This window comes from Misgurnus anguillicaudatus, chromosome 6, assembly GCF_027580225.2.
Source record: "Misgurnus anguillicaudatus chromosome 6, ASM2758022v2, whole genome shotgun sequence".
Classification (NCBI taxonomy): domain Eukaryota; kingdom Metazoa; phylum Chordata; class Actinopteri; order Cypriniformes; family Cobitidae; genus Misgurnus; species Misgurnus anguillicaudatus.
The window spans coordinates 16,689,749-16,706,774 of NC_073342.2; the positions used below are offsets into that span (position 1 = coordinate 16,689,749).

The 17,026-nt window shown below is 37.5% G+C and overlaps 1 protein-coding gene across 3 annotated transcripts; it reads left to right on the forward strand.

Moving 5' to 3' along the window:
• The first annotated feature begins 170 nt into the window (after positions 1–170).
• On the forward strand, positions 171–9,559 carry guca1g (guanylate cyclase activator 1g). Of its 3 annotated transcripts, none has more exons than XM_055192090.2 (5): positions 171–921; positions 2,614–2,826; positions 2,972–3,121; positions 3,798–3,888; positions 7,041–9,559. In XM_055192090.2, exons 2-5 carry the CDS (start codon positions 2,629–2,631, stop codon positions 7,160–7,162), a joined length of 561 nt encoding a protein of 186 aa, XP_055048065.2. In that variant the 5' UTR covers positions 171–921; positions 2,614–2,628; the 3' UTR covers positions 7,163–9,559. The 3 variants fall into 3 exon arrangements, with proteins under 3 accessions (XP_055048065.2, XP_055048064.2, XP_055048062.2); XM_055192089.2 differs by having other exon boundaries at positions 172–921; positions 2,580–2,826; XM_055192087.2 differs by lacking the exon at positions 171–921 and having other exon boundaries at positions 2,223–2,826.
• The last annotated feature ends 7,467 nt before the right edge of the window (positions 9,560–17,026 follow it).

Consider the following 17,026-nt stretch of genomic DNA (forward strand, 5'->3'; position numbering starts at 1 on the left):
GGCAGTCGCGTGTCAGTTATACGCGCAGGCTGCCACAAGTTTACAGAAGATCGTCGCAAGCCAACGAATTGATACCGAATTGAGATTTCACACAATCAGGTTTGTCTGGTTGTCAATTTTAGTCATGCATAAGCTTGTAGATGGGTTAAGGAGGCAGTTGCTGGTTTAAGCAGAAGCTGGTCCTCCCGTCTGGCAAAGCTGGTGGGTCAGATTGTATTCCAGCCTACTAAGTCCAGCAGCTAGACCATCTTAAAAAGTGACCAAGCTTGTTACACGAGCAAAACCAGCTATTAACAAGCTAGGTTTTAGTATGAATATGTCTGTTTTAAGGATAACTAGTGCGCTCCAAAACACTGACAAAATCGTAGAAAATAATAGACTTCTAAAACTGTCTCTCTTTTCCACCAATTAACGATTTTTATGACGCCATTATGTACCGTCATTTTCTATTTTTCATTATTAATAAAATGTAACTCTCCAAAACAATAAAAATAAATGACAAACAATAAAGCATAAGTTAAAAAGATGATAAAAAATTTAATAAAGTATTGACAAAAAGATTCCAGGCTGCGGGGTGAACTAAACGTTATTGGCTAATTAAAAAAGGGGGCGGAGCCACTCAATATGTCGCGCCCTAACTTCCGGTTTTAATAGAAGCTACACGCAAAACTGCGAATTTTAAATTCACTTCAGTGAGTTGTTAAAGGTTAGAGACCTTCAATATCTCTACTGGTGGTAGTCCTGATAAACTGTCTCACATACTGTTGAATAATGGATCAGCTCATCAGAACAGGGCTAGAGGTGAAAGTGGGGTGAATTTGGGTTTTATTGGCCGGAAATTAAATCGATGTTATTGTGCATCTGGGTCAAAGTTCATAATGCTTATGCCTGGCTGATAAAACAGTGTTCGGCTATCTTGTGGTAAGCAATGCTTAACAAAAATGAATCTATTATCTAAAGCAGTCCTGTGGTATTATTATAACACAGATATTTTTCAGTGGTTTTGAGGAAATCTAACAACCAGAATTGTATTATTTGAAAGGATAGATAGACAGATGGGAACTGGTATAGCCTACTTAGTTTAACATGTTAAAGGGTTGAAAGGCCCTGTTAGGGGCTAATCACACCAAACGCACTTTAAACGCTTGGAAAACGCAAAGTGCAACACACTGCCTTTTTTTAAAAAAGAGCAGTGCGATGCAGCTTTTTATATTGCTAGGCAACCACCGAGTCAGCTGTCTTGTCATCAAATATTGAGGCGTGAGGTGCGCATAAACAGCACGCAAACGCTCCCTGCCCATAGACTATCATTCAAAAAAGGCGTCTGCAACTGCCATAAACGCGTTTGGTGTGATTGGCCCCTTAGATCAGGTTTTTGCGAGACAGGTACTGGTGAAAATGGTTTTGGTTTAAACGCCCCAGTAAAGCCATATACATAGAGGGATTCTGGAAGAGGTGGTCGATATCAGGTCAGAGCTTAAAGGTGTAGCGGAGGATTTTCTCGAATTTTAGAAAAGAACCGCCTTCTCCACTTTTTAAAAAATGCAATTGCGCAACACTCCTGATTGACAACTAGGAGGACCAATAGTCTTCCACCCGGAAAAAAAAAATCCTCCGCAATACCTTTAACTAATCACGTGTGAAATTTAGTGACACTGGTGTTACTAAGCTGGCACTCAGATCAAATCAGCAATGATTTCATGAATATTCAGTCACTGGAGAGAATACATGAATTATTTAGAAACTATACTCAGATGGTTGCTTAATTTTTGGCACACCATTTACACAGAAGTGCTGAAAAACAGTGTATTTAAGTAACAAGTTTAAGTTTATGAGAATTTTTAAAAACATGTATGTCATTGTGTAAAATGCAAATTGGACACCTGCATGTTTAAGAGACTCTGAATACGTTTTAAAGGGGACATATCATGAAAATCTGACTTTTTCAATGTTCAAGTGCTATATTGGGTCCCCAGTGCTTTTATCAACATAGAAAATATGAAAAAGATCAACCCAGTAACTTAGTTTTAGTAAACCATTCTCTGCAAACATGTATAAAAAATAGAAGGCATTGAAATTTGGCTCCCATTGTGATGTCAGAAGGGCATAATACGGCCCCTTAATCTGCACTATCCAACCACAGCACTGCCATTTAGTGCAGAGATCAGCTTATTTGCATTTTAAAGGACACACCTAAAAACGGAACATTTTTGCTCACAACTACAATTGTGGTATATTTTATATATAAAATTATCTATATGGTATTTTGAGCTAGAACTTCACATATGTACTCTGGGGACATCAAAGATTTATTTCACATCTTAAAAAAAGTCTTGTGAAATGTCCCCATTAAATGACAAATGAGTGTGTGTTATTTTCGTCTCTAAAAAAACTGATATCTTAAAGATCTGGCACGTAAGATCAAGGAGCAAATACTTTCTAAAAATACAAGCCTGCTTATAGTAGTTAGTCAACACAGCGAGTTGTAAGTAAAGAAGATTATGTCAGTTTACTCGTAAGCAAGATGCCAGTAAGAAGCAGCCTACCACATTCGGCTCAGATATAATGATCATTTTCAGATAATGGGTCATGTTTATTCCATATTGGACAAAGGAGCTGGACTTAAAAATGGGTCAGAGTCAAAGCGATGAGGATGAAGAAGTGAAACTAGCAGATATTCAGCCTCTTTATGCTCTTTATATGAAAGTGTGCCCGAGCGGAGCTTTGCATCTTCATGAATTTCGCAAAATCTTCGGGGTTCGAAGCACATCGGAGGATGAATCGCTGTTCATGGAAACAATATTCAAATCATTTGACACAAACAGGGTAAGAGCAGATTTAAATAGGCCAGTTTTGTCATACAGTACACTTTTGAATGCTGATTGCAAAGCAGCAATTTATATGCATAAGCTGTGATTATGTACATATGTTATGAGCTCATCATCTGAGAATTCTGCGTGTCCATTTCCAGGATGATGTCATTGACTTTATGGAATTCGTAGCAGCTGTCCATCTGGTACTGAGAGGAAATCTAGAGGACAGATTGAGGTGGTCCTTTAAAGTCTATGACAGAGATGAAAATGGAAAGTTGGATAGAGAAGAGGTCAAGCATATCATAAAGGTAAGATCAGAGGGTCTAAAAGGTACTGAGGAATTAGACTTAAAGAGACAGTAGTTCAAGTCAAATGGATACTGTCAAAAATCTGACTTGGTTAAAGGTGCAGTGTGTAACTTTTATAACAATCTCTTGACAGAAATGCAATATAAAATACACAACTATATTATCAGTGGAGTATAAAGACCTTTCATAATGAACTGTTATGTTTTTATTACTTTAGAATGAGACATTTTTATCTACATACACAGAGGGTCCCCTTACATGGAAGTCGCCATTTTGTTTCTACAGAAGCCCTTAACGGACAAACTTTTTTTACTAAGTTGTCTCCAACTATGACATTGTTGTACGGTGGCGGCTACCGTAGCTTGTCTATGCGTTTTGGTGAATGGTGGACTGAAACGTTGGTTGCAATTTGCAACCTTACCACTAGATGTACTAAAATTTACACACTGCACCTTTAAAGGTGTTGTACCAAAAACATACGAGTAAAAATCTAGTTTTTCTTAGCCTTTGAAATGTAATGAATGTGAAAATGAATGAATGTTAAAGTAACTTTAAAGCATAACACTATCAAATGCTTTCCATTATCAGTTAGTAAAAACTTAAAATTTACCCACAAATGATTTTAGAGTTGTTATCTTACTGTTACAGTTTGTATCATAACTGTTCTTCATTTCAGATCATATGCCAAATACGAAGAAAGGCCAATAACATGACACCCAAAGAAATTTGTGATAGGATATTTGATCTTTTGGATGAAAATAAAGATGGTAGGTGACTCTTAATTTTAAGTCCCTGTGAATAGGAAGTTGCAAACTGCTTTGCTTCCATGTTGTGACGTATTTCCGAGTTAAACATAATATCAGGTGAGTAAAATAGTGGGCGTGGCTTGTGTTTTCAACTGTGCTTTGATTGGATATAGAAAAGTAGGCGTTTCATTCAGAAATGGAACTGGCAGCTGACTGACAGATGGAGGGGCGTGGTTAAATGGATGCTCCCGCCCAAGCCGTCTAGCTGATAGAGACAGAGCGTAGTTATGCTAATTTGAAAACCACGCCCACCAGAGGGGAAAACAATCCAACCGTCTCCATTGACTTTGTATTGCGAGAGGCCGCCTCCTTGTCCTTTTTGGCTTATAACAAAAAACAGAATAATGTCTAAAAGCTGCAGGGTGTACAGCTAACAAGCCAAAAAACCCAGAAATAAGTTTTTATAAGCTGTTGAGCCGTAAAACCCACTATTTGGGGATAAAAGAGTGGATTGCCGACTACGTTTCCTTCTAGTGGGCGCAGTTCTACTATGAAAAGTTGCCTGTTTCCACTTTTGTGTCTTTGAATGCTTTGTTTGGGGTTGACAGCTTATAAAAACTTATCTCTGGGTTTTTTGGCTTGTAAGCTGTAAGCCCTGTCTCACAACAGCTTTTAGGCATTATTCTGTTTTTGTTATAAGCCAGAAATGACAAGGAGGCAGTCTCTCGCAATACAAAGTCAATGGAGACGGATGGATCCCCCCGGTGGGCGTGGTTTTCAGGTTATTATGACGCGTTGCGCTCTGTCTCTATGTCATCAGAGAATAATCGCCACAAGAGGGCGGAAGTACATTTTCAGATTTTCATTAAAGTTTATAAGCGCACATGAATAAACATTGATGAGTTATCTCGTCAATTACGAAAAAATGTTTCACTGCTAATGAAGAGTTTTTACGGCAATCCCTATTTCCGCTATTATCCACTAGATCAGTGGTTCTCAAACTTTTTCAGTGTGCGGGCCCCCCTTGTGTACAGTGCATTCCTTCGCAGCCCCCCCAAAGAAAATTTATGACAAATTTGTTCTAAAAGGTAACATCTTAATTAAACAAAACATATTAAACGACACAAAGTAGTGCTGTTGGTTAGTAGCCTTATTTTTTTAAGGTTTAATTACACATAAATTTATGTATTTTGTAAAATGTCATAAAACTGGGGCCCCCCTGGCACCATCTTGCGGGCCCTCTGGGGGCCCCGGACCCCAGTTTGAGAACCACTGCACTAGATGGCGCTCTTACCCAACTTATAAAACATTGAAGCATCCACTGATCCAAAAACAGTAAAAACTGTGTATGTTTTGATCATTGCTCCAAATCTGATTCCTAAAAATTCTCTTTTCTGGAAGGCATTAAACGTTTGGGAAAATGTCACTTTTCACTCAGTCGTCCAATCACAGTAGAGGTGGGATGGGACTACACCAACCAACCGACGCTTTGTACAACGACCAGTGAAACAAACAGAATTAAAATAAAATGCTCAGCCTAAAAGTTGGCGTTTTTAGCCACGTTTAAACTCTTTGGTGGACACGGTCTTTATTGCACAGGGCAATGTGATGCTGGCACAGTGAAAGGCCCTGCTCAAAGTGTTGCTACAACATTGAAGGCACACAATCTCAAATGTCACTATATGTTAAGGGATTAGGATTTGTCAACAAAGGAATTAGGAGACCTAGAATAAGAAGGGGTTGTCCACATACTTTGGCCATGTAGTGTGTCAAACAGAGTGAAAGATGAATCAACCAATCAACTTGCTGCTTATCGAACCATTTTACCGTATGTTTTAAAGTATGAAACCTTATTCTTTTATATTAACAGAACCTATAACATTGCCACTTTTTAAATACCTTTTATTTGTATATTGCTTTTACCTTTGTACTAGTCCCAGACGGTATTAAAATATGAAAAATATTTCTGCATTTTTAAAGTGAAATTATCTGTAAGTGATTGTTTTGTAAAAATTATTCATATACATTTTTACCCAAATTACTTCAAAATTGTACGTCACATTTTGCCCCTAATTTTTTCCAAAAGTGCATGATTCAGGGTTCCCACACCTTACTTAACTTCGAATTCAAGGACTTTCCAGGTCCAATACCCCAAATTTAAGAACTAAATGTGGGAACACATTTCAAGTGAGAGCAAGGTACACCGTGTTACCTTTTAAGATACATTGTTACAGTTTCCTTTTGAGGGAACTCGCGCTGCGTCACTGCATTGACACATTAGGGACGCCTCCAGGGGTATGTGTGTCTGAATGTGTATATCAAATTCAACCAATGGTGAGGCTTAACGACAAAGACAGGGTGACGCGGGAGCCAGGGAGTATATCGCTATCTGATATATTGCCAAAGATGGCATTACAGGGAAGTATGGCAAAGAAGACGCAGCGTCTCGTTCCATTCTCAGGGAATAACAGTTACATACGTAACCCGAGACGTTTTCATGTGTCAAACACAACTATGCAAAAAAGCATTTTGATAAGAATCAACATTCGCATACAGAAGATATAAGCATTTAAAGCGAACAGTTTAGCACGTGTGCTTAAAAAGTCTAGAATTTTTATGATATTATACACTACACAGGGAATAATATGTTTTTTTTCCCTGAAAACTTCTGGCATTCAAGCACTTTCTATTACCTGTATCTATGTATGTATATTTTCAAAAACTTCCCAGGGCCTTGAATCTTTTCCCCCAGATTCACAAACTTTCAAGGATTTCAAGGACCCGTGGGAACCCTGATTGGCAGCAAGCAATTTTTGAGATTAAATATGTGTAAAAAATGTAAAATCACATTAACAAATTATTTTATTATGTAATTTTTGTGGTAAGCTGCCAATGATATCATGCTAAATGTAAAAATATTAAATAATGGTGGAAATGGCAGATTTACAAAACAACAGACCCAAATTTTTAGTTCAGATAAAGTAAATAACAAAAATAATCAGACTGTGGTCCATATCCAAAAGCCTAAGATGCTTAGTTCAAATTTGCTCATAAATATATAAAAACATCAATATATTGAGTGTAGCAGCTCAAATATGTTTTATCTCAGGCTTTTAGTTAAAAAGGGATATTGAATTAATTGATTTAAAACATATATTTCTATTCTATTACAGGTCAAATATCCCTGTCAGAGTTCATGGAAGGTGCACAAAAAGATGCTTGGATCATGGACCAACTCAAACTGGACATCAATGCACGTGGTTGGTTCAATGAAAACTGGGGGAAAAAAACATGAGTCTCCTATCTAAGGTCAAGACCCAAGGGTCGTATGTTTGCCCTTTAACAATCTTTCAAATGCTGAGGTCTGCAAACTGGAAAGGAGGTCAGACAATATTTGCTGTGGGTCACAAGGGAGGATGTGTCTCGTTGCACATTGATCACACTGAACAACAGCCGGTCTGGATTTCTTCAAGTGGATTCCAACCCGATAGTTTCCTGGGTGTGTGTTGGAGCTGGTTTTGTTTATAGCTGTTGGATATACTGTAAAACTGCTGTTCCCAGAGGAGAACACAACTGCTATTACTGTCTGGTCTCCAGGGCTGTCAACTCATGGGGCCAATAGCCTCAAACCTAAAGCCCAAAATGGATGCACGTTCCTGTCATCGGGCCAAAAGCCATGCAGTGTTGCCAATAAACCCTTGCTTAATCTGCGGCTGCAGTCAAAATGTCACACGTCTCAACGCACAGCTAAAAGTCTGGTTTTCAGGTGTTCCTTAAACAGTGCCGGGCATAGGCAGAACAAGTTAGATATAGTTATTGTTATAAAGTTGTTATTATTATTATAGAGTCTCTATGCCAAATGTTCTCTTTAATATGGTCATATGTTATATTTGACTGTACATATTGCAGCTCATGGGATTAATTTGTGTTAAACTCTGTGTTTATATTTATGTGTTTTTATATTAAGCAAAAAGCGTGCTCTTAAAGGTGCTGCATATTCATTTTTTGCATTGTTAAAATGTTTTCTAGCATGCAGAGAGAAATGTAAGCAGGACTGTTGTAGGTTGACTTTCATCAAGGAGAGTAAACTAATAAAAGCAGCATAGAAACATTTCAGTCCCTCCAGAAAAACGTGATTATTCGATCGCATAATTCAATACAAAATTAGCCAAAGTCTGCTTTCTTATGCGGGGGCCGCATTTTTTGTAAATACGCCTCACTTTCACTGCATAAATTGCAGATTTCTGCTCGCAAAATATGCAAGCGGGGCTTGGATGATTTCATAAACATTTTCATAGTAAAAAGTTATATATATCTTAGCAGAAAGTCGCAAAATGTGGCATTTACTTCACACATGCGCAACCATTTCCCCTGTTGTCATGGGCAGTGTTGGGGGTAACGCGTTACTAAAGTAACGAGTAAAGTAACGCATTACTTATTAAATGTACACATTAATATTTAAGTTAATTTTTCAAAAAACTAATGCAAGTTACTTTTTTAGTTTAATTAATTTGATTAAAATTTTTTGTGATGAAATATGCAATTTCTCAATGCAGAACTTTTCAGTCATAAAAACACCTGCAAGGCCTGAAAGAGATCAAACCTCAGCCAAGAAAAAGTAACTAAAAAGTAACGTAAGAATTACTTTCAATGAAAAGTATCTAAGTAGCGCAATTAGTTACTTTTTTGGGAGTAACTTAATATTGTAATGCATTACTTTTAAAAGTAATTTTTCTCAACACTGGTCATGGGAATGTTAGGAAGTGACGTAATTACGCGGCGTGAACATCAATGAAAAGCTGCAAACAGTTTTTGCAAGTTCACACAGTTTTTGCAAGTTTTATAAAAATGCATAATTATAAAACGGCCCGTTCTGATTCTTCATTCTGATTGGTTGAAATGCGTTCTAAGCCGTGATAAAATACCCCGGTAAACACACAGTTCAGACCGCATTACATAAGTATCACTGCGCCACTGTTGCTGCGTACTGATTTATGAAAATAAACACCACAGTCTTTAATCATATTTTAAATTTTTTTACAATTGCACAATTAATGGCGATGTCCGAATAAATGTCAATAAATATTGCTGAGTCATCTCGTCGATAAAGAGAAAACGTTCTCTGAGGAGTTTCTAACTCAAATTCATACGTCCGCTATTATCCACTAGATGGCGATCTTACCCAACTTAAACACTGACGCATTCACTCAACACTGAAAACACAGTGTAGTACTGTTCATGGCTCTGAATCTGATCTTTTACAAAAGTTCTTCACAAAAATGTTAACGTTAAGCATGCTTCCACGCATATTTGATTATCACTTCAACAGTTGCACGATATAAATGTTAATGTATATTTTAGATGAATGTTGATTTATAAAAATAAACATCACAGTCTTTAATCATATTTTCATTGTGTCTTTGCTGCGTCTGTGTTGCTGGTGAACTGCGCTCTGTTGCAGCCACACTTGACTCTGAGGAACTACTTTGTTTGGCGGAAGAGTAATATGACTAATATAATTACAACTTATTTGTGTTTTATTTTATGAAATCCTGCTAACGTTATGCATGTGAAGTAACCGTTTTATAAAAGCAATAAACCCCGCAAAGCAGTGGGGTTACATTGCATTTTACAACAGCTAAGGGGCGTTATTAGGCACAACGCGAAGTGAAGCTGTTATAAAATGCACTGCTTCTTGGGGCTTATTGCTTTAATATCCCGCATATCCCATCGCAAGATCAAGGTTTTTTCACAAAAATCACAAAAAACTGTGTTTTTCTGGAAGGACTGACATTTTTTTCAACCAATGCTGCGAGTTCTAGCACGTTTGATTAACCTGTTTGATAATTTTTGCAATTCAGTTTGATTTTGCCTGGCCATTTTAGGTAAATTATATAGATTCCTCTCAAGAAAGTGTACATTTCGAAAGTATTTGATTAAAAGATGAATTCTGGAATGAACATTGTTAGCAGTTATTTAAACTGGCAGTGAAAAGTCAAATGATATGCAGAAGTCTGGCTATATAAAAGGTACAGTATTCATTATTGTAAAAATGCATTGCTTTTCTGTGCAGTTGCAGTGACTGAATACTACAAATTAAACTACAATAGATCTTAGGTTATACAGTACATTACTGTGCGTCTTTGCCTAAAAATGGCCCAAAGTTATTTATAATTGCTTGCCATGATCAAACAAATTCTGCAAGACACTGGCATGAAACCAGTAATACTTTTTATCTGTTTATTTTGAGTTCACGCATTCATTTTACACGGCATTTGATACATAAACCCATGCATGTGCCTTATTTTGTGATTTATTGACTGAAACAGAAATTAATCCCAGTCCCAATATGCACTGCATTGACAGATGGTGCTTAGCAATGAACTATTCTTAACTGTGACATAATTCAAAGCATGTTATCTTTTTTACCCTTAGGGCTGGAGCTCATCTCTTGGCTGAACCGCTATTAACCCCTGTAAATCATCCAGGTGTGGCTTTATAGGGACCTTGTGAAAGACTCCACGCATTGCATTTATCAAAATCATTTTTCTCATTTACCTGCTCGGATATCTTTCTAATACATCAAGTCTGGGATTGAGGGTGTCTTGCTATTCATCCCGGTCCCCTATGGAGCTCTTTGTCGAAATAGGCTGAGGATAGAGACTGTTACATAACTTTGACGTTTCCTACTGGTTTTACACTAGATTGATTTACCTAAATAGTTCTGTAATATATATGTATATACGTTTTGTGTGGTAGCACATGGCCTTTGTTAGGGCCGTGTGCTGCCGTGTCTTGTTTATGTCCCCATCCCCCTCGTCTCCTCGTTAGCTCTTCCCAACATTGTTTGATTAGTTTCCTCTGTGATTTGTTCCCTTATTTAATGCCCCGTTGACACCATCATGTTGTGTCGTCTGTCAGATCTTCCCGGATCGTGTCGATCGGCTTGTGTCCAGTCCGTGTTTGGGTCGAGTCCTTGTTTCAGTTCTGTTTTTTTAGAGTCAGTCCTGTCTAGTCTGTTTTATTTTTAGTACTGTTTATGGGTTTTTGCTTTGTGTTTGTCTTATAATAATGTCTGGTTTCATATCCCTCAACCTTGTCTGCGATTGGGTCCGCTGTCTCGCTCGGACATGATAGAGTGACCGGGCGGCAGTTCTTGACAGCAATAATATAAAGATGGATTGATGGATGGATGCAGAACACCCTTCCCTGTCAACTTACTGGTTTCACTCGCCGCACAAACCTGAGTGTGGTTTGGCCAGTTTTCACTGCAGTATTGAACTATACTTAGATTGAACACAACAAATCGACTACAGATACTGTTTCCTCATTTGGGTTTAGGTTTCCTGAGGGATGACTTAAAAATTAATTTAACTTTAAAAACATTTCTGTTGCATCAAAGACTCATATCTGTTTCCTGATATCTTTCAGACAGCATTCTGAACACAGTTCCTGGCTGTCTATTCAAAATTCATGCGGCTTCCTGGACCTCCATAACAAGTGCATTCAAATTCTCACTGACACCAGGAAGATGCTAAACACACTGACGGGTGGGGGTGTGTTATGGACACGTTAAAAAATTCAACACACACATCAGATATGGAATACAGCTAAAATAAAGGAATACAGTGAAATTGACAATATAATGTATACAGATGCAAAGCTTTATCCGAAATAAAGAATGCTACTTGAATTAATGAATGAAACGAAATGTTATGAATGCATGAAAACTATTTATTTACCTGAATTTAAAACCAGTTATCTTTAATGACACATTGCCAGATATATAGACGGTTTCAGCAGTAAACAAACAGCTTTCTTGGAACTAACAAACAGCTTTCTTGGAACTAACAAACTTCTGGTAAACTCAAAGCAAAGAATCAATAACAACAAAGTCCATTTAGAGTTTATTTCTGATAACAAGCTAAATAAACAACAAGTAGATTACCTTAGTTTATAGATTACATTAGCAGCTAAAGCGTATCAAAAACTACACTGGGCTTACGTTACTGTGTAAAATATGTACTACATAATGTATGCAATCTACAGATTGGCTGCCAAACCTCCCTTCAAATAGCGCTGATCCACTGTCGCCGTCTCCCCTTGTCTTTAGGAAACCAAAACATTTCTTATTTTCGACGAGGTATTTGTTCAAAAGTTCAGTTTAACCACTAGCCAGACCGGAAGTTCCGCCCAGACGCACGTGCGTCCGATGAAACCGTCTGTTGGACGTTGAGTTTTGTAAATGAAGATCATGTGACAGATATTATTGAAGTAGGTGTCTTGGACATCAATGCACTCATCTATTTAACAACTGTAGATTTTAAAAAAAATATATGTATATGTTACGGCAGTGGTTCTCAAACTGGGGGCCCTGAGATGGTGCCAGGGGCCCTCGTTTAATGACATTTTACAAAATTGATTAATTTATCTTAAATTCTGTGTACTTAAACCTCGTAAAAATAAGGCTACTAACCAACAGCACTGCATTGTATAATGTAATATGTTTTGTTTTATTAAAATGTAAACTTTTGGAATGTTTTATGTCGTAAATAGTTTTTGAGAGGGCCATGAAGTGATGCACCGTACACAAAGGGGGCCGCACGTCGAAAATGTTTGAGAACCACTGAATTGTGCTACACGTTATAATCTCAGATGAAAAGTACGAAAGCTTAGTCTGGTTAAAACCAGACCATTCTCAGTAACTGAGTTATGGTCTGGCAAAGCGTCATAGACAAATCATTTCCAAAGGGGCGTCACCAACGGATGTCTCTCGAATGCATCTGTGTCCAATTGGATAGACCTAAAACCAATCACAGCAATGAAGGAGATGACGTATGCAGAGCTATATCAGTCTTTTGCCGGATCCAGTCGGTAAGACAGCGATAACATCTTTTTTTTTTTAGATATGAAGGCTTCAAGTGTTGTTCTTTGTTCGGGTTTTAATGAAAAGGAAAAGTTTAAATCGCTTAAAACAGACGTGATAGCTGATTCGAACGACTGATGGCTCACGATGGCATCCATCTTTGTAATGTACAAAATCTGCTTCACCGTCGCTGCGCGTTCGTCATCGTGTAAAGCCCGCCACAACGTTTCTGATTGGTGCCGCGATTTCTCGGCATTAGAAATGGGCTTGAATGGCCTCTTTGTCAGACTACTTGCAGAGCAAATCTAAATTTGCCAGAAGTTGTCTGGGTTTTCCCAAGCTAACGAAAGCTGGTACCTGTTTAAAAAAGTACACCCCAAAGGGTGTGTATTAGTACCTCAAAGGTACATACTGGTACTATAACAGTCCATAACTGTATCTAAATGGTATATATTTGGACATTCCCCACCAGCATTTTTTGTGATTTTCTCAAAAGTTTAACAAAATGCCTTCCTGAAAAAAATTCGTCTAAAAATATATAAACATACAAATATATCAAATAAAAGAACAGACTCCGCTTTCAAACAAACAATAAACAAACAGGAAACGGTTTCATCCCATCTATTATCTGTGCTTATAAACTCTTAAATATGAATATTTTTCTTTAAAAAAACAAATTTTGAGCAAAAAGCTGAAATAATTGCATTTTTGTTAAGGAATTTTGTTAGAGATCAGATTCAGAACGATAATCAAAACATACATAGTTTAAAATTAGTAAATAACGTTTTGGCTTTAGTTTTTTCATAAATTGGGTAAGTGCGGTATTGCAGTTTTACATAAAACTTCATCAGGAACACTTTTTTATGCAAATGTTTTCTCTTAATTGATAACTCGTCAATGGCAGGGAAAGAGTTAAAGGGTACTTCCCCAGTGACAGCTATTCAAATTTTTGACACTGTATCCACACTCATGTCAACAGTGTCATTTGTTTACTTTTTTTCTATAACGTAATTTAGGAAAAACTTCCCTGACATTTTGGAGTATTAAAAATCAGCACAGATGTCTTTGCTCTATCCCATAATGCATTGTTGTGGGGCATTGAGAATGTGCATCTATGTTTAGTGTGCAGGAATTTGAGCTATGAGACAAAGGCAACAGCGACAGGAGAGCGGCGGACAGGTCACATGATACACAAATGTGCTTTAATATGGAAAGAAATATTGTTTGGTTTACTGACCAGATAAACTCCCTGGCATGATTGGCACATGAACATAACCATAAACATATGATATCACAATGAAAAATATTTCTTTGGAAAAACGATTTATAACTTGTGTTATGTTTATGTTGTGTGTAAGGGCCAGATAAAAGACATCACAAAAATAAAAATCCACATGATGTACTTTGTAAAGCTTAATTTACACTGATTTAATAAACGCCAAAAAATTAATTCGTTCTGCAAAAATTTTAAAAATGATTCATTTCTTCTTTAAGAAATCCTTAAAAATATAGCAGCAAATCTCTCTCTCTCTCTCACTCACTCACTCACTCACTCACTCACTCACTCTCACTCTCTAGAAAGTATCACTGTTACCAGGGACATTGTAGGTCAGCGATTTGATGACAGGTTGATGGGACTGTGTGGGTGCTTTAAAGCAAAGTGACAACCATTCACAGACACAGAAATTTCATCATTAATCATAAATTGGATCATTTTATCACAGAGACGTTTACAGTATATATTGCCTTATATCCTACACCAATTGTCTTTATATTTAGCTTGCTGATGAAATGTTTACACATGTGTTTGGGTAGAAACAAATGTACAAACAGCCCTGCCATCTGCTTCTGTCCCCACAGGGTCATTTGGAATGAAGGAAAGAAAAGCATATAAATACATATATGGGACAATGAATGCTTTAGCATATTCTTTTGTTGTTGTTGTTGTTGTGTATACTGTACACATGCGTGCACAGTCTGCAAATTCTTTTGTATAACCTGAATGACCTTCTAGATTTGCCAAACTGGTTGGTAGCTGCATGTGTGAAATCCTGTAACCCACAATTGCCATGAACTTGACCTTCTGGAAATAATATCAGCCGTGAGATTTCACATCGCTTAATTTATTTTTTTTACAAATGTGCACAAACATGCAGTGAGGTCATGTAATACTAAGCAATAAACAACACATAGGCTACTTTTTATTACAGTTGTAAGCTACACCACCAGAAATGTTTTTTTAAATATGTACCCCAGCTGTCACCGGGGTGGTACATTTTCAAAATATAAGCACATAAACAGGTCATATTAGTAGGTACATATTACAGGGTTCCCACGGGTCCTTGAAATCCTTGAAAGTTTGTGAATCTGTGGGGGGGCAATTCAAGGCCTGGGACGTTTTTTAAAACATACATAGATACAGGTCATTGAAAGTAAAATCCATATTATTCCCTGTGTAGTGTAGGATAATATCATAAACATTCTAGACTTTTTAAGCACACATGCTAAACTGTTCGCTTTAAATGTTTATATCTTCTGTATGTGAATATTGATTCATATCCAAATGCTTTTTTGCATGGTTGTGTTTGACACATGAAAACGTCTCGGGTTACGTATGTAACTGTTGTTTTCTGAGAGGGAACGAGACGCTGCGTCTCCCTTGCCATACTTCCTACATCCCTGTAACGCCGTCTTTGGCAATATTACAGATGCGATATACTTCCTGGCTCCGGCGTCACCCTGTCTTTGTCATTAAGCCTCACCATTGTTGAATTTGATATACACATTCAGACGCACTTACCCTTGGAGGCGTCCCCAAAGTGTCAACGCAGTGACGCAGCACGAGTTCCCTCGAAAGGGAAATGTAACAATGTATCCTAAAGGGTAACATGATGTAACCTTGCTCTCACGTGAAATGTGTCCCCACATTTAGTCCTTGAATTTAAGGGGTATTGGACCTGAAAAGTTCTTGAATTTGAAGTTAACTAAGGTGTGGGAACCCTGATATTAGTACCAAAGAAAGCTTATAAGCAACTCAAAGATACATATGACGGTACCAAATGTGCATATATGTACCTAAATGGTGCATATTAGGAGCTTTTTAAAGGGTACTGCCCCAATGACAGCTGGGGTTGACCATTTTTTAAACAGTTAAGGATAACATTTCCATAATTTCAGTATTTAGCTTTAATTAAAATGAATATTACACTGTAAAAAGTGAAAGCTGCTCTACTTAAAAAACTTTAATGAGTAACACTTAAAAAATTAAGTTTAATAATATTTTAAGTGAAACATTTAAGGTGAAAAAACTTTTGGTTACACCTGAAATATTTAAAAGTGAGAAAATTTAAGTTGAAATTATTGGGCGTTACCAATTGAAATTATTTTTGTTAATTAATTCAACTTTTACTTTTTACATTGTAGGATGAATACAAGTTACAGTAATAAACTTAGTACGGAAAGTCTATAGGAAGTTGGTGGTTTCTTTAACCAGGAATGTTGAAATCAAATATTTTGTTATTACAAGAATACAATGCAAGCAAATGTGTGTGTGTGTGTGTGTGTACATGTATGCATGTGCAAATGTTTCTTTTACCATCTACAGTCAATGCTGGTGGATCTGTCAGGGTGTCACTGACAGAATGTAAGGCCAGGTGACGGGACGCTACTACTGCTGTTATTGGGGGGCCGCCAGCTGACAGATGGCCAAACTGCAGCTACTTGAGACTCGTTGTGAGCCGAAGAACACAACTGGTCACAAAAAAAGTAAACTTTTGCTGACATTTGACCTTCATACACCAACACAAATGAGACGAGTCTTTTCTTACTCCATCTGCAATTCTCATACTGCTATGCAATTAACGTTCTTTTGTTTAAACGTAATTGCACCCAAACAGACTAAAACGCATTGTTAGTTTCCTAAACGCTATGACTTTCATTTGGGGATAGACCTTGAAAATCAGTCCTGATTTGGTAGGCCTACATCCACACCCATATGCAACAGCAATGTTCATTTCCTTTGAAGGCCAACTACAAGTTCCTCACAACTGACATAACAGACAAATGGCCATTCGTCCATTATGACCAATGCACGCCGTCTTATTTTTAGCGAGAACTAGAATGCCATTCTCTTCCAGTGATCTGGCCGGCACTCTTTCCAACAATAGTCCCCACTGTCCTCGAGGGCCATAAATTATCTTCTAATATTAAATGCAACTGTCGCTTTGACGGCCGCCATTGTGAGACCCCCTGTCTTCACATGGGACGGCCCACCTTTGTGTGATGCGGGGTTGT